The sequence below is a fragment of the Phalacrocorax aristotelis genome, chromosome Z (genome assembly GCF_949628215.1).
Source record: "Phalacrocorax aristotelis chromosome Z, bGulAri2.1, whole genome shotgun sequence".
Classification (NCBI taxonomy): domain Eukaryota; kingdom Metazoa; phylum Chordata; class Aves; order Suliformes; family Phalacrocoracidae; genus Phalacrocorax; species Phalacrocorax aristotelis.
Genome location: NC_134311.1, coordinates 33,116,729 through 33,144,663, shown reverse-complemented (window position 1 = coordinate 33,144,663; position 27,935 = coordinate 33,116,729). Strand labels below are relative to the sequence as shown.

At 41.6% G+C, this 27,935-nt stretch overlaps 1 protein-coding gene across 2 annotated transcripts; it reads left to right on the top strand.

Annotated features, from left to right (window-relative positions):
* The first annotated feature begins 450 nt into the window (after positions 1-450).
* Positions 451-27,367, top strand: LOC142050742 (uncharacterized). Of its 2 annotated transcripts, none has more exons than XM_075079835.1 (3): positions 451-580; positions 10,875-10,954; positions 23,918-27,367. In XM_075079835.1, the coding sequence occupies exons 2-3, from the start codon at positions 10,934-10,936 to the stop codon at positions 24,962-24,964; spliced, it is 1,068 nt and encodes a 355-aa protein (XP_074935936.1). In that variant the 5' UTR covers positions 451-580; positions 10,875-10,933; the 3' UTR covers positions 24,965-27,367. The 2 variants fall into 2 exon arrangements, with proteins under 2 accessions (XP_074935936.1, XP_074935937.1); XM_075079836.1 differs by having other exon boundaries at positions 20,791-27,367.
* Positions 27,368-27,935: the final 568 nt, after the last annotated feature.

The window sequence follows — 27,935 nt, the reverse complement described above, 5'->3', positions numbered from 1 at the left end:
CCGCCTCCCGCCCTCCCGCCGGCGAGGCGCGAGGGCCCCGCGCGCTGCCCGCCTGCCAAACGGCCGCTTGGCAGCCGCTGGGGCGTCGGCGGCCGCGGGGTCTGGGCTGGACTGGGCTGGCCGGTGCCGGGTGTGCCGGTGCTGAGGAAAGACTCCTTACCCGAAAAAGATGGGAGATTTTTCACACGCAGCTTGAAACACAGTGTTCCGCGGAAAAGTTTCTTATCGGTAAAAATGGCTGTTTAGTTTTACTGAGGGTTCTTGATAGTGCCAAAAGATACGCAGCACATTTTATTTGTGGAGAACTTACGTAGATACCACCTTAAAGGCAACATGCTCAGGCCTCATTGCGCTGTGTGAGGTGGTACCGGAATGAACGCACGTGATTCTGCTTTTGCTTCTTTTCAGGTATCGCAACCGTGCCCAGGCCCGGTGGTGGTGTCAGCACTGACCAAAGCAACTACAGCCAATAACCGTGTTCTGCGCACAGAGATAAAAGGCTGCTTGCTCTGCTTTGCCCTCTCGATCTGCACGCACCCTCCTCTTTTTGGGTACTCGGAATTACTGTTGCTTTGCAAAAGTAAGGATCCAATTAATACAACTTGGTATTCAGAGCTGGGTTTAGCTGTGTAAGCAACACCACCCGTGGTGTCTACCTGCCTTCAATGCATGCTGACGGGCCCGCCAGCATGAAGCGAGTCAAAGGATATGAGCGGTAAGGGTGAAGGTGGGAGGTAATTGCCATCTTTAGTTGTGAATTCATGTGTTACAAGACCATTATGACCTGTTTCAAAAGGTCAGAATTTCAGCGATCCGTGTGTTAATAGTATAACATTTAGTTGGGCTGGAGTATATGCATATATTAGATACAAATGAAGAAGTTCACTTTGACTCCTTACACAGCACTTGGGAAAGGTTGCTGTAGCTGCAATTAATCCAGGACAGTATAGAGGCTCCTAAAGCTGAGAAATTTGTCTTTTTCACATGTATTTACTTGGAAGAATTGGGCCTTAAGAATTGAAAACATGCATTTGACCCACCCCCTGTTGTTTTCAAAAATTCAGTGTTACTTAATCAGAGGAAAAAATCTGTACCGCTTCTAGACAGAGGCTTAGATGGAGCCATTTTGGTGGTTGTTTGGGAAAACCAGCTACTGCATTCCTCTCCTTCACGCAGTTGCTTAGCAGCTCCTCCACTGCCTTCCTTCTGGAGAAATGAAAGTCTAAAAATAATGTCCTGCTTGTTCTCGTAGAGCATCATGAAGGGCAAATGTAGTGGGGAGGAACAAGCAGACCATTGCCTTGCATTTATTATGTTTTACTATTTGAACAGGACTATACCTTGAGAATAACAGCCTGTTCAGTAGTGCCTGCAGTATGCTAAAGACTTTTCCAGCAGAAAGGCGTAAAGAATGCCTGTCCTGGAAATTTTCTTCACAGCTGTAGAATGTTTTGTTTTATGAGAACGAATTTTGAAAAATCATACCCAGTTATGTCAATAGAAACATACAACACTAGTCTAAAAGACACAGGATAAGATACAAAGACATTAAAAGCAGAACGAGATTCACTACAGTACCATAATGTTGCCTTGAAGCTGAAGGCAGACTTCTTGTCTCTGTACCGTTGTCATTTGCAACGGTTCCCAGACTCAAGGACTCGCAAACACTTTCCCTGAGCAGAGGTCAGCATACGGAATCAAGCCCAGCAGCCTTGTGTCTATTGTACAAACACCCACAGTCATGGTTAAAGCTGAAAGAACTTTAGAAGTACAGTTTTCTTTTACGCCTGTTACACTGTTTGATTTTACTCTCTTAGCATTAAGAAGTGAAAACAATTTTTATTTCACTTTTTCTGCAGTTTCCCACATCTACAATGCTAAGGCATGTTTACATCTAGACAAAAGATTTTATTTCCAATGACCTCTTCAGTGTTTTTGAAAACAGTATGGTTGTGAAGAGTGGTCATTGTCATATATGAAGAGCTGTCATTGTAATATAGCAAAATTAAAGCTCTTGAAGATTTTTTGCACTCTACAGAGTAAATTTTTTTAATGAAATTTCAAATTTTTGGCAACAAGAGACATGAAGATGCCTGCTACAAGTGGGTCATTCTGTCTTTGAATTGTATAAATGCTTAAAACTGCACGATACTCATATAAGTGTTTTATTTTGGTAATTTAATACTACAGTGCATTTTTTAATACTGTGTATTCAGTTCCTCCCATTGCTCTGACATTCAAGTATGAATCAGGACTCTTGGTAAAAGCAAAGCTTTCCATATTCTCTTGTTCCCTGGCTTTTTTTTCACTGTGATTTTGTTGTAACAACACAGCTTTAAAGTCAAAGTAGTACATGGAAAGCACATTTAGTTACAGAGGGAGAGTGTATTGAGATGCAGATTATAATTTAAACATATATCCTAGTAAGAAGAAAAATGGAGCAACTAGAACAAAAAATGTTAAGTAAGTATCTAAATAACATACAGCATTGCTTGGTAACCTGATTGCTTCTGGACACTGAAATCCAAATATTGATACTTGGTGATGGGTAAAATAAATTGATTAACACAACTGTATAAATCTTGACTCGGCCTCCCTTACGCCCAGAGAAGCAATGTGAACGTGAATGAAAATAGAACCAATGTAGATGGAGAATAGCTCAGCAATTCTCTGCACTTGGCTGTTACTTTTAGTAAGGTCACTCAGTCATAATCTAATCCAAGGGAAAAAAACTTGAAGGTCCTTCACCCTAATTAATTTTACATTTGGAATTACCCTGGAAAGCCCATTCAGAGCAGGTTACAGGTTCTCACATTGTACAGGACTGAGACTGAAAGGGAAATGCGCAACCCCTTTTTTTGCTTTGCTTATGGCTTTTGTTTGAAAATATAGTCTGAAGGGAGGGGGATTTGGGGCTTTTTACTTTTTCTGTGGTTTTGATGCAGTACTGTTGCAACTGAGGCAGCACAGTATTTAGGTGCAGAAACTGGGAGTCTGCCTGCATGGTTAGTGGAGAGGAGTTTCTGCACAATATTGTTCAATGTGCTTTAGTGCAGGGCACCTGCCATGATTCACTTTCTAGAGGAACAATCTCGCTCTTAATTAAGTATAACGGAGGAGTGTGGCCTCTAAACTTCAGATCTCAATTAGGTACCTAAAATCAAGGAGTGTGAAAGTACTTGTAGATGTTCAGTTAGGCATCTAGTATTAATAAAATACTATTAAAACATTTGAAATGCGACAGAAGAATAATTGCATATGTATTTAAACCAATATGCAATTTGCAGGTAACAATGAAAAGGTGCAAACAGTGTGTACAATGAAGCGGGAGTGAGGATGAGAAGGAATCTCATCTGTTCTAAGTTGCTTTGATTTTCTTACATTGTTTTTTGTAGATGAGGTGTAACGAAATAGCTTCATATTTCCTGGATGAGCACATCCGTGGCAGTGTATAACTGAAGTGAAAAAGGAACATGTTTTAGGGTGAAAATGGAGCACCCAATTTTGGCTTTTTGAGCTAAATCTCTTGTCTTTCTCACAGGTTGGAAATTAATTGACACTGTAAAGTGGCTTGATATTTGAGAGTGAGACACATTAGCTACCTGCTCTCTAAATTGGCTTATAAAGGTTGTTTCAATTTCATACCACCTGCCAGGGGCTTTTGTCTCTTCTAATTTTCACATAGTTTCTTTTTATTAATGGCAGAATTTTACTGATTATTATGTTACCCAGTTAGCACACTTGCATTTCCAATCTTGATTTTTAACTTTTTTTAAAAGCCTTTTTGATCTTGTTTTAACACTGATACTGCTGAAGCAAAGTCCCTTGTTATATATTATTAATAAGCATGTAGCACACACAGCGTATTCCCTTTCTGGCACCATGCCCATTCAGTATGTTTTGGAGGCAGCTGTTTCCTTAGATTGTCTGTCTTCTTTCTGCTCAGAGCAGCTTTGAGATTATAATGCTAAGATATGTGATGTTTTTACAGCTCCCTTTTTCTCTTCAGAAATTATTCTTACTAAACTCAGTCTACTTGGGTATGCTTACAAGTTTGCTTAGATGGCACTTGTTACCTGGTTCCAACGTGTTGTTGAAAAATGTACTTGTGCCTTGGAGCACAGGAGAGATTTTGTCTTTGCATTTGTGGTAACCCTATATATTTGTGCTTATGCTCTTGCACCTTGAAAATGGAGACAACTGCATCGGATTGATTTAGTTGACAAGTGCCTGGCATATGTTAGCCAGTTACACAAGGGACTTCTTAAAATCCTACTTCCCAAACGTGGAAGGTAGAAACAACCAAATTGTCTACCCAGCCTCTGCAGATCACAAACAAGACAGAATGCTAAAACAATTACAGGAACATAAACGTGCTGAGCAAGGCCTCTTGCATGGGTAAATTGGCAGTAGTTGCCACAGAGCTACAACTACGTAATATTGAAAGATCAGCCCATGAGGAGGGCCTTAGGGACTTAAAACAGGAATTGGGCAGACATGTAGTGAAGAAAATACATAGAATGTTTTCTTTTGGGGCAAGACCCACAGTTTATCCCAAAAGGGCATGAAATAAAGGTGTTTATGTCTATGGGGCTAGATGTAAGCAAATATAGTGGAAATAGAAAATTGACCAACAGTGGAGATTCCTAAAAATAGGGATATTTATATCTAATTACAACGCCAAGTTTTTGAATGCTGATACGTCTCCTTTTGCCAAAGCTTTTAAAAAGCTTTCTTGAGTTTTTAAAATAGCTTAGCAGAACAGACATTTACCACACAGTTAAAAAACTATGCATTCAGGCAAACTGCAACATCATTGAATATTTTTCTTACAGTGAATGTACCGTGTTCAACTATACATAGATATTGTTAAAATCGTGTATTTTATTAATGATCAGCCTTCTAGACAAGCCTTTGTGTGAAGAAGTATTCCTCTTTCCTCTGTATCCTTTTGAAGAACTCCAGAGCCAACATTATTGTTAACTGTATCTTAGAGGATCTTTGCTTTGGCAGCTTAGAAGGTAAGGTCTCATGTTGTATAGGGGGTGTTAGTGAAAGCTGCACAAGAAGCACAGAAACCAGGTGGAACACTACTGATGTAATTGGCATTTGATTTAAGACAGTTGATATGAAATTCTAGCAGAAAATGGATTTCCCAATTTTACCAGGGTGACTTTAAGTGTGGTAAAAAGCTGTCTGGACTGCTGCTAAGGAGGCAGTAAAACAATCCTGTCAAATCTGTGCTATCTCAAAGAATGAAATAGAACTAGGTATTAGCCCAGAGAAGGAAGCATTTTGGAGCAAAGAATTACTAACAATAAAAACAATATCTAAATGTAGAGTGGGGTTTCTATCCAAACAAGCATCAGGTAAAATAAAGAGGCAATTAATCTGAATAATATTCTGTTTAAAAGTTTTAGAATTAAAGTAATAAAGGACATTTCAGTGGAACTCTCAATGAAACAAATTTAAAATTACTGTCATCATTACAACTGGGAGATGAAAAATATTTTCATGCTTCTGTCCTGATGTAATGTATTTTCTATTGGAAAGAATTTACCAGGAAACTCTGCACTGTTTAAAGGCAATACATTTGTCATGAAATCCATGTCCCTACTAGGAGCTAAGAGAAACCTGGTCTTTTATGCTCAAGTTATAAAATGTTATAGAAAAATCAACAGCACTTCACAGACTGTTTTTTTCAGATGGAATTCATTATTATTGTTCATGAGCAAGTGAGGAGTTAAAGTAGCATAATTACATTTTCCTTCTGTTCAACTATTTTTTTAAGGTGGTTTATGTCTAAACAATAACTGAGCTTACAGTGGATGAAAAGTTTAATATATTGTTTACCTTTCTGCTAAAAGCTGCAGCAGTTTTGAAGAAAATCAGTTGCATAGTTACTGCTTGAAAAATATGACACATTTTGCACAAATCACTCAAGATAAATTTTACGCTATTATGATGTAAAATGTATTTATGTTCATTGGTTTTCTTTTTCAGTCTTTTATGATTAACAGTATGTCATGCAGAGATTTACTGAGTGCGTTTCATTCTAAGAAATGCGTCACATTAATTTTCATGGCATATGGGGAAAACACTGGGGGTTTTTTTATCTTCTTTTCAGTTTCATTAGACTAGGTTATCTTTTACATTCTAACCTTAACTGTGTTTTCCTGCATCCTTTACTTTCTACATACTGATGCAATTAGGACAGTCTGATATGCTGAATAAGCATTTTCAGCGAAAGCTTATTTTGTAATAGACAAGAGCTCTTCTAATGTCAAAGAATCTGAATGACCTTATGACCCAAATTTCCAGGACAGAGCAAAAGGTTAAATGATCACAGACTTTATATCTTACATGGATACAAAATACATGAATTGGGATCTACATAAGCTAAGGACTCTATGTTTTGTTAAAATGGTTTAATCGCAACCTTTTTTCAATTTAAACATCCCAGTATAACACATTTGGCTATGTAAGAAAGCAAGATCCTTAAGATCAAGGACAATAAGCCTAGCAATTGGTATGTGAAAATAAAAGATATATACTAAGTGGCTAGTTATTTATATGCCTAGGCACAGACTGAGTACAGTTATTCACCAATGCTAGTAAACAGCCATTTCCAACACAGCAATTTTCAGACTTCTGATTTCTTAACATTCTTTAAAGACATGTTTTTGTAGATCCTCAAAATGAGGATCTCATCTAGGAATCATTTTTTGCAATTTGTGAAAATTAAGCATCAATTGAAGAAAAACTATCTACAAAAATTAACCTGTATTCAGAGTCATGGTTAACATTTTCTTTCTAGAGAGTATCTATTTGTGTATGTCACTTTATGTCTGGAAGGTGAAATTATATTCCAGTTGCATTATGCCCTGTGAAGTACGTTCTGTCTGCTAAACGGAACACAATATACTGTGTCTTCTGAACCCTGGCAGCAGCTGGAAAAAAAAAACGTTTATGTATCTAAGCATCTCAATAAAGTGGAAGACTTAAAAAACCCTAAGCCAGGTTTCCAAGACTAAGCCAGAACGTTAGGTTAATATTGCCCACAGTTTTCTACTTCAGCAATGACCCATAACTTTCAGAAATTTTGTAGTATTTGTGCTGTTTCTGCAGTGTACCAGAAAAAAAATTTAGGAATATGGTTTCCTTCTTCACTGAAGTATTTTCGAATGTGCCATTTTCCTGTGGTATACACAGTCTAACTATATATGGAAGAATTAAAAATACAAAGAGGGATGGGATGTTCCCATGTTCTGAAACAGTATTTTAAAGCTGCTCTAGTGAAAGAAATTCCCATGGTGTTCTGAAGAGCTAGTAAACTTTGAACACTGGAATACATGTTTAATACAATTAGGTATATTGGGACAGTTCTTGGAGTTATTCTTAATCCGTGTGTTAATCAGACTCTAGTTACGTTCTCCAGATTGATATGCCTTGCAACAGAGATATGAAGCATGCTTGGCATCCTTCTCTTCCCTCATTCTACATCCTCTGTCAGTGAAGCTTAGGGGAGGCATGCCATATTACTTTGGTTTCATGCATCTCGGGCACAGCAGGACTAAAACTGACAGTCCTTCCAGTAGTCACTGCACAGAAGCATAGAATACCATAGCTTCTTTGACAATATAATAAAGCTTTGTGGTTTTCTTTGTAGTTTTGATATCACCACAGCATCTGGTTCCTCAGTGACTCTATGAGCCATGTCAGTATAGCTTCAGTTGAGCTATGCAGTATGGGATGAGGTAGAAACCAGATGGAACCTCTGAGGAGATGTCCCTGCTTACCAGGGTCTGCTTTGACCCCGGAATGAGATTTTTAGTAAATTTCTAATGCAACCAGTAGCCCTTTAGCCTGGAAAATGGGGAACAGGAATTTGACCCAAAAGAAATCCACATCCATCTGTATGTCTGGATTATACTCAAGACACTTCATAATGGAAATCAGCTAAAGGGAATGTCATTTACAGAAAGCAAGATATTTTTTTCATTACATATATTAGATTGTGCTGGACTAAAAATGTTTTTTAAAAGAAGCGGTTTTATCATATGTTAAACCTATGGCATTTCTTAATTAATATAAACTTACGAAGACAAATTAATGTACAGCCATATTTCCTAGTGGTTGTCTGTGTTCCAGTTTTTCAGAGTTTGACCTGAAATGTTTTAAGGATGATTTTTCAGAGGTGATGAGAGCCTGCTACCTCTACTGAGCTTACTCACAACTGCAAGTAGTCAGGAAAACCCACTGTGTCTTACATTAGATATGTAAGAACACAACTAATGCATATGTCTGAAACTTTTGGCAACATCTGAGTGCCACAGATGTTACATCAACTATTGTGAACATCTGAAATAAATAACCTCAATGTATGGACCGTCACACAGAACTGTAATGTTAAAAAGTGGAATTGTATTCAGCATTTATTCCTTTTGCCACCCTTTTAACAGAACACTGTTGTACTCTAATAAAATCTTGCTTGCTTATAGCTTTGTTTTCCTTTTATGCAATCCTGTGTTGAATTCATCATAATCCTATGTTTAAAGCATCAGTCTGCTGCCGTGGAAATAACTGATGTCACAAATTCAGTTACAACTTCATGATGGGATCAAATATAAAAAGAAAATGGGGCTAGAGAAGAAGATCACCATTGTTCAAATAGCAAAGCTTAGGTAACAAGCTAAAAGGAAAAAGTAGACAGGGATAGACAAAGTGTAAGGTGATTTATTATTTAAGTCTGTTGGAGGAAAATCCTCCTATAAAATTTTCTTTTTCAAATAGAGTCATGTTTGTAGAGTTATATGTAAAAACCTTGTACAAGCATATCATAAAACCAAGTTTTCTAAACCTCTACACCTTGAACTATCACATATACCAAAACAGAAGTGCACAAAATATCCACAATAGTGAACAAGAAGTGAAGATAGGTGGGTTTTCTTAATAAAAAGAACAGGAAAATAAATAAGTTTTACTTAAGGGATGGCACATACACGATTTTTTATTACTGAAAAAAATCATTTGAAGTACCATTTAAAGATCTATTCCAATTAATTTTGGCATGTTAACAAAGTGACATTTCTCTGAGATCAGCTTTTTCATGTTTTTAGTAATTTTTACTGTATGCAAGACTTCAATTTCAAGGGCTGGCTGCAAACCTCTTACTGGCTGTATTATGTGGTCTGTCAGACTTGTCAAAATCAGTATGTCCTGGAGAAACAATGCACTTACAAGATGCTCAGTGGCACCAAGTGAGCTACTTTTCCAATCCCAGTATAGAATGTAACCAGCTGTTGCACTGTCATTAATAGAAAATTAGCAACAAAAGTAAGAAACAGATTAATCCTAACAATTTGAAGTCAGAGCAATTTCTGGAAAAAGAAGATATAAAGAGATGCTGCAGCCTTCCAAATGTATTTGTAAAAATCCCAGTAAGTGGCAAAGCAGTTTCTTTCATAGATACATAAGGAGCCTTATGAATAGAATAAAATTTTTGGAATATATTGTTTTCCTCAGTATTTCCCTATTGGCTAGCTTAGATTGTTTGCTGCTTACATGCATTTTGGATATCCCGCTCTCAAGTCTCCACATTTTCTCATGGGCAAGTAGGTTCCAAAAGCCCAAGAACACAGCAGAGCAACTAGGTGTACTAAAAGTTGGGTGCTGAAATGCTCTGTGTCATGATACCCAGCTCACTTTTTGGAGAATGTAGTAAAAGTTCACTTCTTATGCCTGAGAAAACTGACGATTATACTGTTTGTACAGAGTAACAGAGGCCACCGTGTTTACATTAAAGATGCATCATGCAGGTGGACTCATAAAAGATGGAGGGGAAGCATATGGTAGACCCTTTCTATTCTGTCCACTTTCTAGTGGAGGGACAAGTGTGCTCCAATCTTGCCTAAACTTGGAGCCAGGACACAGTTGGATTGGGCAACTAGACCTGAATATGTGGAGAACCACCATTTGCATGTGACCTCGGAGATCGAAGGAAAAGGAATAGATACCCTCTTGTCCTCTGCTCTATCTTCTGGGCTAGGTCATCATACAAGATAAATTTACACACCACTCCATCTTACTAATTTTCTGCAGTATTTGAATAGTTACCCTGAATTAGCAACAGCTGCACATCTAAAACCCCAATCCAAAACCCATTAAAATCAATGGAGAGGTCACAGTGACTTCAGAAAAGAAGCAAATTGAGTCAAGATGTTAAAAGGAAAAGCTTGTACTGTGGAAAAAAAAAAGTCTTGGCAATGTTATAAAGTTGGGCACTTTGAGGTTGCTTATAGTTAACATATTCCATCTTTATAATAAGAAAGATTTTATATTACCTAAGGTTAGCTTATTAGTGTCTAATTGGCAATCCGGCATAAACTTTCAGTCAGCACTTCATTAAATTTACAAGCATGCCCACACACACTTGTGTGGGGGATGCAAAATAGGCTAGAGACATTTAGCTACTTGGAGGCTGACTTTGGCACAGTGTTGTTCATCCAGACCCCCTGGTTTTGTTCTGTATGTGAAGGGCAAAAGCAGAAAACTTTCCTATTATGGTCAGATGCCGCTTACATTTCTGCACCTGCCCACATCATAGAATGTATTACAACTGTAATAAATTTAGCCATTAAGACTAAGATTTGCCATGCTGAATGCCTGCCACAGGCTTTCGCTAAGTTTAAATTAGAATGGCCTGGTCACTTCTAAGATTGGCCTTGGAGGAAACTGTCTTGAAAGATATGCCAGCTAGCCTTATGTGTCATCTCCATGTCTTGTTACAGAGTGCTACACTTCATCAGTAACATCACTGGAATGCCAAGCATCTGCCTTTTGCTAACTTTTATCTTTTTGTTGCCTCTCATCAGAGCCCATGCAAACTGGCTGAGTTGCGGTATTTCCAACTTGGAGGGCCTACAGTTTAGAAATGAGCCGTACAAAAAGACAGGTATGTTCTGGATAAAAGGGATGCCATATGGTAGTATTGAAGCAGTGTCATAGAAGAAGTTAAATCCATGCAAATATGTTATTTTTCTTCTACTCTGTTTGAAACCACTTTTAAAGCTACATTTTGTATATAGCGACTATAAAACACGGTACTGTCTTTGCAAATTGCTGCTTTTTTTCCCTCAGTGGAGCGATGAACTGCTCTGAAGTAACAAGATAGTCATATAGCTGTACACGATTCTCAAAAATAATACAAATAACATTGTATGATCCATTAGAATCAGTTCAGGTCATGCCCTCACATAGAAAGTTTGCAAAAGCTTAAGGATAAATGTGAAAAAATTATTTGCTTTGAGGTGGCATAGCTATCCATACGAGAGACATCAAAGATGGACGGAAGAGTATTAGGAAACTCACTCAGACTCTCAATTTGTGTTGTCCAAACCCACCTCATAAAAGTTTTCAAACAATAAGGTGCAAGATCAATTAATTCTTCGCAATGCTGGCCATGTCAGTCATAGGCAGGGCTGGATGAGACCCACCTGATATTACTGAGGGAGCTGGCAGAGGAGTTTGCCAAGCCGTTCTGTGTTGTTTATCAGCAGTCCTGGTTAACAGGGGAGGTCCCAGGTGACTGGAGGCTTGCCAGTGTGATGCCCATCTACAAGAAGGGTCAGAAGGAGGATCCAAAGAACTGCAGGCCTGTCAGCCTGACCTCGGTACCCGGAAAGGTTATGGAGCAGTTCATCTTGAGTCAGCTCACCAGGCAAGCGCAGGACAACCAGGGGATGAGGCCCAGCCAGCAGGGCTTCACGAAAGGCAGGTCCTGCCTGACCAACCTGATCTCCTTCTATGACCAGATGACGCGCCTAGTAGATGAGGCAAAGGCTGTACATGTTGTCTACCTGGGCTTTAGACTTCAACACTGTGTCCCACAGCATCCTCCTAGAGAAGCTGGTGGCTTGTGGCTTCGATGGGTGTACCCTTCACTAAGTAAAAAACTGGCTGGATGGCCCAGCCCAGACAGTTGTGGTGAATGGAGCTAAATCCAGTTGGTAGCAAGCATGTCACAAGCAGTGTTCTCCAGGGCTCAGTTTTTTGGCCAGTCTTGTTTAATATCTTTACCAATGATCTGGATGAGGGGATTGAGTGCACCCTCAGTAAGTTTGCAGGTGACACTAAATGGGGTGGGAGGCTTGATCTGCTCCAGGATAGAAAGTCTCTGCAGTGGGATCTGGACAGGCTGGATCAATGGGCTGAGGTCAGTTGTATGAGGTTTAACAAGGCCAAGTGCCCAGTCCTGCACTTGGGCCACAACAACCCCATGCCACGCTACAGGCTTGGTGAGGAGTGGCTGGAGAGCTGCCCAGCAGAAAAGGACCTGGGGGTGCTGGCTGACAGCTGGCTGAGCACAAACCAGCAGTGTGCCCAGGTGGCCAGGAAGACCAACAGCATCCTGCCTTGTGTCAGGAATAGCGTGGCCAGCAGGAGTAGGGAAGGGATCGTGCCCCTGTTCTCAGCACTGGTGAGGCCGCACCTCGAGTTCTGTGTTCAGTTTTGGGCCCCTCACTGCAAGAAGGACACTGAGGTGCTGGAGCATGTCCAGAGAAGGGCAACGAAGCTGGTGAAGGATCTGGAGAGCAGGTCTTACAAGGAGCAGCTGAGGGAACTGGGGTTGTTTAGCCTGGAGAAGATGAGGCTGAAGGGAGACCTTATCGCTCTCTACAACTACCTGAAAGGAGGTTGTGGTGAGGTGGGTGTTGGTCTCTTCTCCCAAGTAACAAGCAATAGGACAAGAGGAAATTGCCTCAAGCTGCGTCAGGGGAGGTTTAGATTGGATATTAGGAAAAAATTCTTCACCAAAAGGGTTGTCAGGCATTGGACCAGGCTTCCCAGGGAAGTGGTTGAGTCACCACCCCTGGAGGTCTTAAAAAAACATGTAGACATGGCACTTTGGAACATGGTTTAGGAGTCCTGGGGGTGTTGGACTGACGTTTGGACTTGATGGTCTTAGAGGTCTTTTCCAACCTCAATGATTCCATGATTCTATGAAATGACTTACACGTTTTCTGAGGGAATTTGTAGGTGACCTTGTTGCCTCCCTTAGTCTGCCTCTCTAACAAAACCTTGTGTACAGGAATCATAGGTAAGAGGGTTTCCATTAGGTCAAATGGAAAGAAGTAAATGTCATCTGCTCTCAACAACTCCAATTCCCCTGCAAGAGTGAGTGAGTACATTTTCATCCTCTCCCAGGAAAATTCCAGAAGAGATTGTAAGACCTGCCGTTTTCCCTTCTAATAAGTGCTAAAAATACCGGAAAGGACTTTTTTAAAATTAAGCTTTCACCTCTGACCTACATACTTATTTTTCTCTTCTTAATGACAAATTACACAAGCAAAATAACATGCATTTGCTAATGCTTTTTTCCCTTAAATGGTTTCCTAGATGCTCAGATTCAATTCCCCAGTTATGCCTTAACATTGCTGGGTATATTTTTTGTTATGCTATAATGCTACTGAATTACTTTATACGCTTAGGAGTTTCCAAAGATTTACAAAAACAGTAACTCTTTATACAAGACTTGGCAGATGAACAACAAAACAATTTGGGCAAAAAAACTATCTTTTAACTGACTATCAGAAAATACATATTCAGTCCTACATATGTTGGAAATCTTTACTACAGAACACTTTAAATTTATTAATTTGGGGTTTTAAATTAAAGCAGACAACTGAAATTGGATTATTGTTGGGCAATTCATGCAAGACATTTTTTATCCATTCGGCTCTGTGACAAAGTAGTAGAAGACCTCCACTGTGTCTTCAGATGAAATTAACTTTCAAAGTATTGAATGTGTTTCAGGATAAACATAGTAAAATCCTGTGCCACTGAACTCAATGGCTACATTCCTTTTAACTACATTAGGGTGAGGATTTCACTTTATTTTATCCTGAAAAAAAGGTTTCCTTATGTTTTTGTGTATCATTTTAATCCGAGTTCTGAATATTTCTTCTGCGTCCTCCGCCTTTTTGCTAAATTAGATGTATTTTTTCATAAACCATGTAATTACACAGACACAATACAATTCCAATCCCTTGCATTTGAAGGTGACTATTGTTTTATCTGGTTTAATCCAAATACACAAAAAGGTCTTATTTTTAGAAAATTTCAGTTCCTCACTCTGAGAAAGGCATGTTCCTTAAAAGGTGAGGTAACTGAAAAGGGGTGACAGATGTAAAAGTGGCAAGGAAAGTAAAGATGCTGCATCTAGGCAGATGTATATTTACAGTGGTACATGGTACAGCTAGAAAGAGAAAATTCGTATTTAAACTGGATGAGGAAAAACACTTGATTTGTATCAATGAAAGAAAGCGTGGGAATACTTTGACTGTTTTTAGATTAGCCTGGAAAAATAGTGAAGAATATGTTCATTTGCATTGATGGTAGATGTGACTGAACTAGATTTTTCCAAATGTAGTGTCTGTGATTCATTGTCTGAAATCAAAGTGCAGAAAAGGCTCAGGAAAAAATAAAGCCTAGTCAAAAGAATTACAGATTCCTTTTCTTAAGAATTACATCTTTAAAAAGTAATTCATACATTTTTTACTACTACAGCATAGCTAAAAACTTTCAAAAACATCTTTCTTGGACTATACAGCTTTTTCACATCATAAATGTGAAATATCATAGTTTTCTGTTTATCTGCATTTTTGAACTAAATCAAGTTCCTAGTTAGATCTCTATGCAAATTTTTATTCAATGAGCTAAAGCTTTTTCAAGAGAGAATTGGGTCTTCTTACCAATATAATTCTTATTGCTATGTAATAAAATAATAGTAGTGGTAATTTGACATTTCAAAAAGGAATTGATGAGGTGATAAAGTGTTTAATTACATAGGAACTGGATACAGGTCAAGATGTGGTAGCAACTCTAAAAGATAATGAAAATAAAAGTTAAATAATCCCTTCAAAAAGTGTAATTATAATAGACACCTATTTCTTAAATAGAACCATAATTCAAAAACCACTTCGGGAGCAGAGATAGCTAAACCACTACCTGACATCTTCATGTATTATTAGGGAACAGTATGTTTTCAACAGTGGCTGAAGTCAGATCCAGACCAAATCAGAATGGCTATATATGTGTTTTTGCATGTTATAAAAAAAAAACCATCATCCAATTATATTAAACTTCACTCTGTGAGTTTTTATTTGTAATGATAGTGATAAGCTGCAGTAAATAAAAGACTTGATGAAATGGAAATGGGAAGAGGATTTAAACACAAACATCTAATGAAAGCCAGACTTGAAATAATACGATCATCTTGGCCCCTCTTAGTAAGGACTGGGAATATGATTCCTTATTCTACATACCAGTGACTCCTGCAGCATCTCCACCACTGTATGTATTTCAGTCATATGATTTAGGTTTAGGTAGTCTTGCAAAGAGCAGGGGGCAGGCCTCAGTGATCCTTACGGGTCCCTTCCAATTTGAGATCTTCTATGATTCTGTGATATTTCTGGCAATAGTAAATCCACGTACAGCTGAGCCTATATTCCTAAGTAGGGACACATGTGGTTTGTATAGCTATAGAAAAGTGTGTGAATCCCTTGACAATTATCTAAACATTTTTTTGTTGATTATACTAAGACGACAGCAATCCCAATCAGCACTATTCCCAAGTATATTGCAAATGTTGATTAATTTTTATACATAATGAATTCTGTGAGGCAAAGGAAACTTTTTAAGGAGGTAAGCAACTAGAACCAAGACAGATTACAGAACTGCACAAAGGTAGGGCTAAAGGATCTTTAAGGAATAGATCTATTTATCCCCTTTCCTAAAAAGAAAATAAAATCATGACAGATCCTTATGTGAGGTGGTCTTAAAAATTTGCAGCAATGGAGACTTCACAGCCTTCACAAGTGATCTGGTCCAGTGCTTCTCAACCCTTTCTATGAGTTTTCCTCAATGTCCAGTTCTAATTTTTCTTGCTGTTGTTGAAGCCTATTACTTCTCATCTTATGCCTCTTCAATAGACTATAAATAATTACATTATTCTTTGCAGCAACATTTTATGTACATGAAGATTCTTATCAGTATTATTCCTTAGTCTTTTCTTTTTTTAGGTTAATTAACCTCAATTTTCCCAGTCTTTCTTGTAGGTCCTGCATTTGATGAGCTCTTTCTAATGGCCATATTCTGGATTTTCTGCCATTGGTTGGACTTTGCTTCACCTTCTTCATGAAAGTCAGCATCCAAAACTGAAAACACCCAAAGTCTTAATGCAGAATTTCTATCTGCACCTTCTAAGCTGTTCTCTTTGTATGTTCCAATATGCTTTCTTCCAAGAGCATGATCTTGTTAACCCATGATCACAGGTAATCCATTACATGTCACAGGTCATGTGGAGGCCTGTCATGAACCAGTTGCTGCTCTTCACGCAACTGTGTGATTGGACGTTCTCATCTAAGTACAGTATCTTGCATTTGCTGTGGAACATCATCCATTCACTTGCATATCCTTTCTCCAATTTCTCCAATGTAATTTTGAATCTTAAACCTGTCTGCCACATTATAGACAGTGTCTTTCAGCTCCAAATTGCCTGCAAATTTAATACACACATTATTACTGTTTCATAGTTTTAATGGAAATATTTAAGAGATTAAACTAGGTGCAGGCTACTGCAAAATCCCACTTGGTCTAGCTTTTGTTTAGCAATTAAAAACTGTTGACTCACCACAAGGTATACTACTGCTTTTACATCCTCATTTTAGCAATTTCATCTTGATCACACTTCCCTAGCCTACTATGGATCTGTCGTGTGAGACAGAAGAATCTTACTGTAGTCAATATATATACCATCTATTTATTCTTCCCTGCCCCATGGCTTGTACCCCTGTGGCAGAGTAAGGTAGCTTAGTGTGTTCATGATGAACTCCTGTTTGTTCTCACTACTTTCCTCACTAACTTTCAAGTGCTTACAAGTAGATTGATCCATAATTTTTCAGTTTGCCCCCCATTTTTGAAAGAAGCAATATATTTCTTTCTTTTCCCCCAGAGCATCACCCCATTCCTCAAGAACAGCTACTGTAATATCTGAGATAGCTTTGGATAATTGTTTAAGCAAGAATCTCACAAATTCCTGAAATTTTTTGGTCCCTGTGGATTTGAAGGCATCCAGCTCACTGAAGTATTCTTCTGCTGTCCTGTACAGATGTTGTCTTGGCCACGTACTTGCATTAACTTTGTTAGAAAATGCTAATCCAAAAATATTAAACCCTTAAATTTTGTCTGCATTACTGATCATTAGTTCCTCCTTTCTGTCCTGTAGCAGAGCAGCAATTCCCTTCTCAGTCTTACAGTGCTGATGTGCATATATGCTTCTCATTCCTGTTGGTGTATCTAGCTCATTTTCTACCTCAGACCTCCATATGCACCAACATAACTGAACCTAGTTTCCACCTTCTGTATGTTTTGCTTATGCTTGGTGCCAGTGAAACCCATCATTAAGCAAATTGCTCCCTTCCTACATTCCCCATCTCCTACTTTGTGTCCTTAGTATCACTTCTTTGCCAATTCTCCTAAACCTTCCACTTCCTTAACTTGTCTTCCTGATTTCTCCATTTTTTTCAGTCTGTGCTGATTTCATTTTATATTTCTCCATCTCTTTTTAAAAGTGATCAGCTCTCATGTCATCGTCACTCTGATCCACTTTACATTTTCAACATTCTCAAACTCATTGGTTAGAATCCAACTTTAAAGACTATTTCCCTGTTTGCAAAGTTCACTGACTGCATCAAAGCACCATTACTAAGTCATTCCAGGAGCTTGCTGAGCAGCCTGCATACTGTCCTGTACCCTCCCCAAAGCCACACCAAATTTCTGCAGAATTTAGTTGAAGATACCTCTGTTAATCACAGATTTTTCTCCTGTGAAAACCCAAATAAAGATAATAATGTGTTCCTTGATCTAACATGTACCACCCCCACCCCCATGCAGTTTACGTGGAGGGTTAAAAGTATAAATATTCTTCCCATGTTTGGAATAACTTTTGCTTGTTCCATACTATCAACCCTTCAAGACGGATAGTAGAGGACATAAGTAAGAGAGCTTTTGCCACGCCTAAAAGATGTAGAGGTTGTTTGGGCTTACTTCCTTCCTGTGACATTTTGGATACAAAAGGGAAAGTCCAGCGCAAAGTTTACCAAACAAAACCCTCACAGTGCATATCAGAGCCTTGGTAACAGTGGCATGAGACAGAGTATTTGGTACATTGTACATTCGTAGGTCTGATCCATGTGATTTAATAATGATGTAGGAAACTAGACCAGTTGGTTTTCCTAACAGCTGGAATATGCCTTACTTCGTAATTTACACAATGCAAATAATGAGATGATAGACCCTATGATTATTTTCTTAACGATACATCATATTTTATTCAGTAAGGCATGACTTTAACCTGGGGTCTGAAAGACTAATCAGTGAGCAAAACCGTCTAATTAAAATGTGCTCTTATTTAAAATGTACTCTTAATGTTCCCTAAATCTTTAGCTGGTGATTGAAATGCTTTTTTTGATAACAGTATATGCTAGTTTATCTAGTTTTCTTTTTCTCTAGAAACATCTGTGAAACAGAAGGGATGAAACTCGCTTAAAAATTGTGGGAACACATAAAATATACAGTACACTTCCTGTTATAGAAGGCTATTTATTAGTCTAAATACTTGTGCAATATTTGGCAAATGATCAAAACTAGTTTCTCCTGATGTGTTTACAATGTTCTAAATTAAAAGCAAAGCCGATTTTCAAGTGACATTTGTCATACAAACTGAAATGTTTCTCTCATGCCGCATGTGGTTGTACTTTCTGCTTGACAGGATAAGCTCCAAATGTTGAGTACAAAGTTTGCAACAAAGTTCTTGTGAGAATTAGACTTGCCATCTAGCAATTCTTCTTATTAGAAGAACCAAAGGAGTCTTTCCCCCAGTGTAGGATTTTTTTTCTGTTACTGTATGTTTACTTAACTTTCTGCCTGATGCTGTACTTAATCAGCTACACTGAGAGAAATTCTTTTGATTTCATTGCATATTCTGTTGCTCTTTACCCCATTTTAATGTTCTTTCCCATAACCTTTGAGTGGTGAAATGGTCACAGACAAGAACAGAAGAGCTCCCATTTCTCTAGTGAATGCTTCAGAAATGTACTAAGGCATAAATTTAGCAGAAGTTTTGAACACTGTCTTCTGCATCAAACTGTGAAAAAATAGCTTGGAGTGCTGCAGAAATGCAATTTCAGTGTTAGGAAAATTACTTAACACCATATGCAAAACATTTTCTTATGGACTGAGGTTCAAAACCTGTTACACATACCTGTTTATTAATTATCATTATTGTTTCCTAAGGGATTTTGACAAGTTTTGAGAGAAAAATGGGTTGGCCCATAAAAGCAGCTTTTCAGTGTATTTCACCATTACATACATATTCAAAACCCATGCAACACTTAACATGTTGCACAGGAAAAACGTGCTTGGGTCATGTTTCATGTTATAGACAGATAGGCAAACACATACACTGTATCATTTCCAGGAAAAGCACTTCATATTCCAGTAACCTGTCCCTCTTTTCATATCTCAGATTTAGTAATCTTTTAGTGAGTTGCAGACTGCCCTTGGACTTCTAGACATCCTTGAATTTAAATAAAATGTATTGGCATCTGTAGTTTTATTTCTTTTTTCCTTTACCTAAGTGCTTTAATAGTCATGAATGGTCCTGATTGAAATTCCAATGAGAGAATCTGCTGCAGTTCAGGAAAAGCACCATTTGCCATATGCAGGCAACTGCCCTGTGGTTATTTTGGGACTGTAACTTCAGCTCAATCAGTGAAAGAGAACGAGTATAAAAAGTGTGTGTATTCAGTCTTCAACAACAACAAAAAAATTATCTTGTGTCCCAAGCCTTGTGTACCTCTCTAAGGAGTACCTCTCCAAGGAGCAAGTTTTACTTACTCTTCTAAAGGATTCTAGTGGCAACAAAAAGCTTTTATTCCTATGAAGTAACTACAACATAAATAACCACAGGTTTTGAGCCAAGCATTTTCAGAGACGGTGCAGAAAATATTTAACACAGCAGAGGCAGACAATCCAAGAAAATAAGACTGAAAGCTAGTTATTACACCATGTTCTGTAGAGAAAGACTTGTATAATGAATAACAAATATGGCCCAAGCTACCAAACCACCATTACATGACAAAGAATACACTGTTGTTGCTTTGCCTTTTTAAATTCTCCTCATTGCCAGCACCCCTATCACATTGCACAAAAAGATTCTGCCATAACAAAATGAGATCCTTGTGGAAGGCTGGATCCTGTTTCCTTCATCTGATGTAAATATCAAGTAATACAATGTTGCCAGAAAATTTATGCTAAATTAAAGCCACAATAAGGTAGCAGAATTGAGATTATCTCACTACACCAGAGTCAGGAAAGAACTGAGAAAGCATTCTGTGTATAAGAACACACCATAATATTCAAACTGATATTGAGAGATAGAGTCTGGAGAGCAGGAGTAAACAAGGAGGTCAAGTTTCTTTTGGATCAGCTCTATATATTTTCATTTTTTAAATTTAATTTGGTTTACTCATTTATGCTTAGATACCCATAAATGCTTTTGGAGGAGATACAGATAAACACAATGAAGGAGCAGGTGACTGAACAAAGAAACACTTCAAACTGAGCAACGATGCTGAAGTCAAGAGAACTGGCCTTGGCTAATTTGAGATTTTAGTCAAGGGTCGCGCATGGGACTGAACTAATGACCGTGTGATTTCCTTATTTTAGGAGATAGCTTCAGCAATTTACGGAAAATCTGAGCATCTGGAATCTGAACTAACTGCAATGGATGGGAAAATGAAGCGGCTTCAATTAGATTGCTGGTACTGAGGAAAGCTTTCTGAGATCTGCTCATGGGAATTGAGAGAAGGGAAAAAAACATCTTAGTCAATGATTGGGGGACATGCAGTAATGCCTCCTGAGCAGCAGCAGTGTATTTTAGGCTATTGTTACCCTGATAAACTCCAGTGCTCTTTTAGGAAAAAAGTTAACTTCCAGCCGCATTATAAAGACATGGTATTGAGAAAGGAGACTCTGGCATGGAGTCCCTCTGCAATTTCTTGAGCCCACAATGAACAGAAAGAGAGTGTCTTCCTTAAGGAGCGTTATCACGTGAGTTTTATGTGAGCAGCATTATCGGAAGAAAAATAAACGTTAACAAACAATGAAGAATTGCATCAAACCAAGCTAGTGATAGAAAGCATCAGATTAGCGAATGTCATACATACAGATTGTAACAAAAAGTAACAAAATGGCTCCAGGAGACTCTTAGGCTTTTCTTACTACTCAAATTAATTTTATCACATCCTGCTTATGAAGTAATCTTCTGAGAGCCAGCTGACTTTTTGTGCAGTCTGACATGCTCTTAAATGTTAAGTATAATCTCATCAAGCATGATCATAATACATAAAAGTGAGGAGTTTGTAGCATTTCTCTTAAGGTAGAGAAATCAGTTTCCTTCTCAACCATAATCTTGCACTTGTTAAGAACATGAGAGACTTCTGACAAAACAGAGTAGTTTATAAAGAATTCAGACTGCAGGTGATGTTGTTCCCTCTGCACATCATCTACAAGCCCCCTTCTGTTTTTGCTATACCTGAAGAGGCCAGCGCAGAGTATAGTGCATATTGCATAAACATGGGAAGTTCCATAATGGCCTCTCAGACACAAGGCCTTCTTTTTAGTTTCCATGTATCTCTCACTGTGTTGCTAGGATTTACAGAGAAATTTGTTGTTGATGTACAAATTGGAATAGATTAATGCATAAGCCAAAAGACTGTACGTCCTTTCCATACCTGTTAACATTAGCACTGATGAGTTATTCTATAGGCAATTGGGAGAAATCTCTGGATCAGTAGCCCTTGTCCTTAAGGGAAATTTCAACTCCCCAGTCGTCAGCTGGGAACACCATACTACTGCGACAAGTAAGTCTGAGAAATTCCTGGAGTTGGTTGAACGTAATTACTTGTCACAAGTACTCAGCCGACTAGGAAAGGTGCCTGCCTAGACTTGCCATTTGTGAATAGAGAAGGACTCATGGGAGGTGCGATGTTAGCTGACTGTCTTGGCCACACTGATCATGAAATGGGTGAGTTCAAAATTTTCAGTGTAGTGGGAAAAAAGTTCACCAGAGTTGCTACCCTGTATTTCAAGAGAGCAAACTTTAAGCTACTCAGGCAGCTACTTCACAGACCCCCTGGGAATCTGCCTTTGAGGGCTTCGGGGGTCAGTAAGTGCTGGTCAGTTTTGTGGACCACCGTTTAAAAGCACAGGAGCAGGCCGACACATTGTGTTGCAAGTCAAGCAAGCAGGGGCAGAAGACCAGCTTGGCTGAACAGGTTCTTGGAGCTCAGGACCAAACAATGACTGGATGATCTCTAGAAGCAAGGTTGGGCGTCACAGGAAGACCACAGAGCCATCAGTTGGATATGCAGGGAGACAACATGGAAGGCCAAAGCTCAGCTAGGGTTGAAACTGGCTATTGTTGTATGAGACAAAAAGAAAGGATTTTTGAATGGCAAGAGGATGTCCAGATGCAGAAAAAGCAGAGGCATTGAATGCATTTTTTTTTTTTGGCTCAGTCTTTAATATCCATGATAGACCTTGGGCTGTCTGGTCCTCTGAGTTGGAGGACCACAGCTGTGGGAACAGTGACTTTCCATTTGTGGAGACAGAGGTTGTAACGGGCCAGCTGTAACCGCTGAATGTTCATAAGTTCATGCGACCTGGTGGGGTTAATTCCAGAGTACTACACAAGCTTGTGGATGTTATGGCAGGACCCCTCTTGATCACCTACCAGAGGTCTTGAGAGTCTGAGGAGGTCCCTGCTGGCTGGAAGCTAGTCGAAGTTATTCCAATTTACAACAAAGGTGGAGGGAAGACCCAGCAAACCATACACCTGGCAGTCTAACCTCAGCACCTGGAAAAATGCTGGAGCAGATCCGGCTCGGAGCTACGGGAAGGCATTTCCAGGACGCTGCCATCACCGGGCACAGTCCGCAGGGCTTCACACAGGGAAAGCCCCGTCTCACTCATCGGAGATCCTCCTACCAGACGGCCTGCCGAGCGGGTGACGGGAAGACGGTGGATGTGGTTTCTGGACCTTAGGGAGGCTTTTGATGCCATCCCTCAGCATCCTTCGGGACAAGTTATCCAGCTGTGAGGTCAGCAGGGGCACACTGTGCTGGGTGAAGAACCGGCCTTTTGACATTAGGAAACCTTCTTAACCGCGAGGGTGGTCCAGCACTGCAAGAGGCTGCCTAGAGAGGTGTCGCTGCTGCGAAACGCCGATTCCCAGCACAAGCCAAGAGGAGGGGGGATGGGGGGGGCAGGAGCATTGTGGTAACCACGGACGCGACTGCTGGGGCCGCAGCGCTGTCGGGGTGAGCGCCGTGAGCGACGCCGTCCTGTTCTGAGGTCCCCAAGCGATAAACAGTGATGTCACCTAGCGATGGACTCTGACGTCAGCTAGCGATGGATTGTGATGAGGCGTCCCTCACTGCTTATATTCAGGCGCCGACTCTCACCCAGCCGGCTCGTGCCCGCACTCCGGCTGAGCGAGTTCGTGAGGTTTGGAGTGTCGAGCGAGGCCTTTGGTGCTGGTGTCGCGCTTGGGGAGTTGTTCGCTGCAGCTCTCTGTGGCCGATCCCAGAGCCCTCGAAGGACCTTCCCTGGCCCTGCCAGCTTCAGGCAGCCGGGGCACCCAGGAGGCGCGCTCACAGCAGCAGAGGTGAGCTGGGAGGGACGGGACACCTCACCCTGGGGAGCTGGGAGGGTTTTCTTCTGGAGGGACCTGGGCATTGCTGCCACCCCTCCACGGCCCAGCCAATGACCCTGGCCTCTCCTCCTTTTCTAGCACGACACCCACTGCTGCAGCGCCAGAGAGAGGGAGCAGCTCGACATGCCCGGCTCCCCCAGCCCACCGCAGCACGTGGAGAGCATGGTCACAGAGCTGGAGGAGCGCTGCCCCATCTGCCTTGGCAGCTGCGAGGAGCCCGGCTTTGTCATGCCGTGCTTCCACCGGTTCTGCTACCCCTGCATCCTGCGGTGGGCTGAGATCAAGCCCGAGTGCCCCCTCTGCAAGAGGACAGTGACCTCCGTCTTGCACTCGGTGCAGGAGGATGATGATTACGTGGAGCATGTCCTCACACCACCCATGACACCATCAGTCGCCGTCCGCCAGGCGGGAAGAGTTCCCAGACCACCAGCCGCCCACAACCTCCATCACCCTGGAGCATCCCAACGGTGGGCTGCAGGAGGGGTGCCCAGGCGTCCCGTGGGCGGCCTCCAGCCCCCAAACTGGATGAACTCTTTCCAGAACCAGCCAACGCTCCTCAACATCCTGCAGCGCTGGGTCCATCAGGAGCAAGAGGAGATCTTTGGCATCCTAACCAACCACGGCATGGATACAGAGGGGCCGGGCCACATGCAGGGGGTCTCCCTGCAAAACCGCAGGGCGACACGTGTGCAACAGCCTGCACGTGTCGCTGGGCAAGGGCGCAGCAGAGACACCCACCCTCTGCGGAGCTGGCAGGACGCCCGTGCTGCCGGGGAGCGGGAGGGCAGCCCCACGGGTGCCCCTGGCCCTGCTGCCTCCCAAGGAGGGTCTCTCACTCCCAGCCCAGCCCCCACCAGCAGCCCTGCAAGAACCAGCGCAGACGAGCTCCCCGGCACCTCACCCGTTGCCACTGGTGAGGATCCCAGCAGCCACCCCTCTGCTCCCGTTGCCATCCCTGTGGAGCAAGAAGAGCCCCAGGAGGAGCCAGGGGAGGCTGTGCCCGGGCCCTCCACCTCCAGCCAGGGCCCTGAACGCTCCCGTGGGGGGACACGGCAACCCCCAAAGAGGAAGACTGGCAGCTCCGAGGCCTCTCCTGCCAAGAAGAGGCCAGCACCACATCAGTGACCCTGGAGGCTGCCCTGTGGGATGGCCAAACCAGGACTGGGCCATCAGCTGGTCCCGGGGCAGATGTTTCCAGCCAGGGGTCCAGGGCCAGCCCACACCCCACTGCCCATCACCCCAGGCCTGGCCTCCTCCTCACCGCACCCTCTGCCCCCACCTCCCCGGGGCCCTGCTCTCCTGCCAGCCTGCACGGATGGCTGCAGCCTCGCTATGGCAGCACCCAGACCCCTCCTCCTGCACTGAGTCGCAGCTTGGTGCTGCTCTCTGCATCACCCCAGGGTCGGACCCTGCCAAGGCAGGAGCCACAGGAACTGCAGCAAGGGGAAGCAATAAGTCCTGCGCCTTCAGAAGGACAACCCCAGGCACCAGCACAGGCGGCAAGCTGCCCCGCTGGGAAGCAGCCAGGGAAAGGTGACCATGCTGCTGGCCTCGAGCACAGGCTTTCCTCCTGCTCGTCCAGACCCAGCCTTGGCACTGCCATTTCTTCTTCTCTGCTTAGAAAGGACCCGTCTCGGCAGATGCTCGCCAGAGGGATGCCCAGCGGCTGAGGATGCTGCGTTTGTCTGCTTTGGAGAAAAGGAGGCAGAGGGTCGACCGTGTTGCTCTCTACATCTTCCCGAGGAGGGGAAGCGGAGACGGGGTGCTCATCTCTGCTCCCTGGGATCCAGCAAGGGGCGCAAAGTGTGGCAGTGGTTCAAAGCTGCCTCAGCAGAGGCTCAGCCTTGACACTGGGAAGCGTTTCTGTGCCGAGAGGGTGGTCAGAGGCTGCAACAGGCTTCCCGGAGAGGTGGTCGACGCCCCATGCCTGTCAGTGCCGTGAGAAGAGGCGTTGGGACTCCTGGTCAGCCCTGGAGTGCTCAGGCAGCTGGACCAGATGATCCCTGTGTGTCCCTGCCAACTGCAACTGTTCTATTCTACTACCTTTCAATACCATCACAACAGCAGCGCTTGCCTTTCTCCAATTTTTGTATTTTTCACTGCCATAAACATTGTCTGATGAAAGAAGCCAAAAACTCTTCCTTCTGAAATAATGTCATTGGTCTTACAGAAAGTGAGGAAATGTAAACAATTTCTTCCAGCCCCATACAACCTTTATAGGCCATGTCTGTTGTCTAACTGTTCTTTTCTCTGTGCCATAAGGTTTTGCTTATGTAAATATTTTTGACATTGATTGTTCACATTTTGAACTCCCAGGCTTTTAAAAAACCTGTGTCACCAACACGTTTTTTGAGAGCAGGAGCTAAAGACTATGTGCAGAGGCATTGGCCATCGAAGCGTATAGCGTGGAGTTCAGTGTGTACTTTTAATTGATGGATCCACCCCTGAGAGCTTATCATTTCACTTTCGTTCTCCTCTAAACCCCCTCTGGTATTTCTAAATCCTTAGAGGGGACAAGGCCCAGAGAAAGGAGAGCTGCCTTCTGCTACAACTGCTCTCACTGCATTTTATCATCTTTTCAGCTGTTTTTCATGTCACAGTATTGCGGTTTCGTACTTTCTGGTTGTTACACAGAGCACCGATGCCCCGGCTGTCGGGGCTGCATTACACATATCCCATGGATATCCACGCAGTATGTCCTTGGTGTATTTATTTACAAAACTTAAGAGAATTTTGAGAGGTCCAAATCATTAGAAAGAAACATGTCTAGTATCATACCTCAGAAATGTAGGCATAATGGATGCCAACTCTGGCACATTCACATAGCAAGGTAGACCAATCTCTTTACATATGTGTGTAAGTTATTAACTTGGATGGCCATTCAGACGTTTGCACATCCAAGAATTGCAATAGCGTGGGAAAGTGTAACAACTGCCTGGCATTTTAAGTTGTGCATCCATTTGTAGGGGGAAGAAAGGATGGTGGAGAAAAAATGGACCATGTTAAGTGAGCGTCGGTAGTATTAAATGGCTGCTTAGCTTCCCCAGAACCTTTGGCCTGATGCAGGCTTTCTCAGACCAGATGTCTCTCAGATCCTGTACAAGCAGGAAGGATGCTTGCATGCAGGAGATTAAAACCCACATAAAATCATGGCAGAGTTGCAGGCCCTGTGCGCCCAAGCACTTGTGATCATAATCCTGTGGAACTCCATAGTATTTAAGGAGGAGGAATTACCATGACTCTAGTCATGGCCATTGGGATTGCATGCAGGTAATAGCTGGTCAAATCATAAAAAGAATAGATGCATTCCTGCTATTTTTTTGGAGTCCTAAAACCAACTGTCTTCTGATGCTTTCTCTTTGAAGCAAATAAACTCTACACCTCTACACTGAGCTTTTGCTCAGAATTCACTGAGTCCTTTTAGGGCTGTCACTGAACACCTAACAGTTGAATATCTGGCTGCCTTCTCTTTCACATGTGAGCAAGTTCCCTGTAATTATGTTATGAATAAAGTAACTGATATATCGCTGTTGTGTCACAATGGAGTTAGCCTTAGAGACAGGAGAATCAGTAGGAGACCATGCCATGAGCGAACTGCAAAGATTATGGCTTGGTAATGTCACTCATCTTGAGTACGTCCCTTATCGCACACACGAAAAAGTCTGCTTCATTAGGGAAAGTAGAATCTAACACTGAGGTAAAAACCTGAGGATTTAGCCTAGTATTTTTCACTTCTAATTTTGGGCGGTAATGGAACAGTATGAGCTACTCATTCTTATGCAATAAATACCAAAAATTGTTCTGTCGTATTCTTGTAGTTACCAAGCTCGTACTGTGCAATAAACTGTAAAAGTATTTCTAAAACAATATGGTGTTAATACATGTCGTGGTTTAGCCGGCAGCTCAGCCCCACACAGCCGCTCGCTCACTCCCCCACTGGTAGATGGGGGAGAGAATCAGAGGGGTAACGCTCGTGGGTTGGGATAAGAACAGTTTAATAATTACAATTATAAGAAACAACAACCGAAATGCAATGTAAAGGAGAACAACGAGAGGCGCAAAGCCCCGGGGGAAGGGGGAAGGGAGGGGAGAGGGG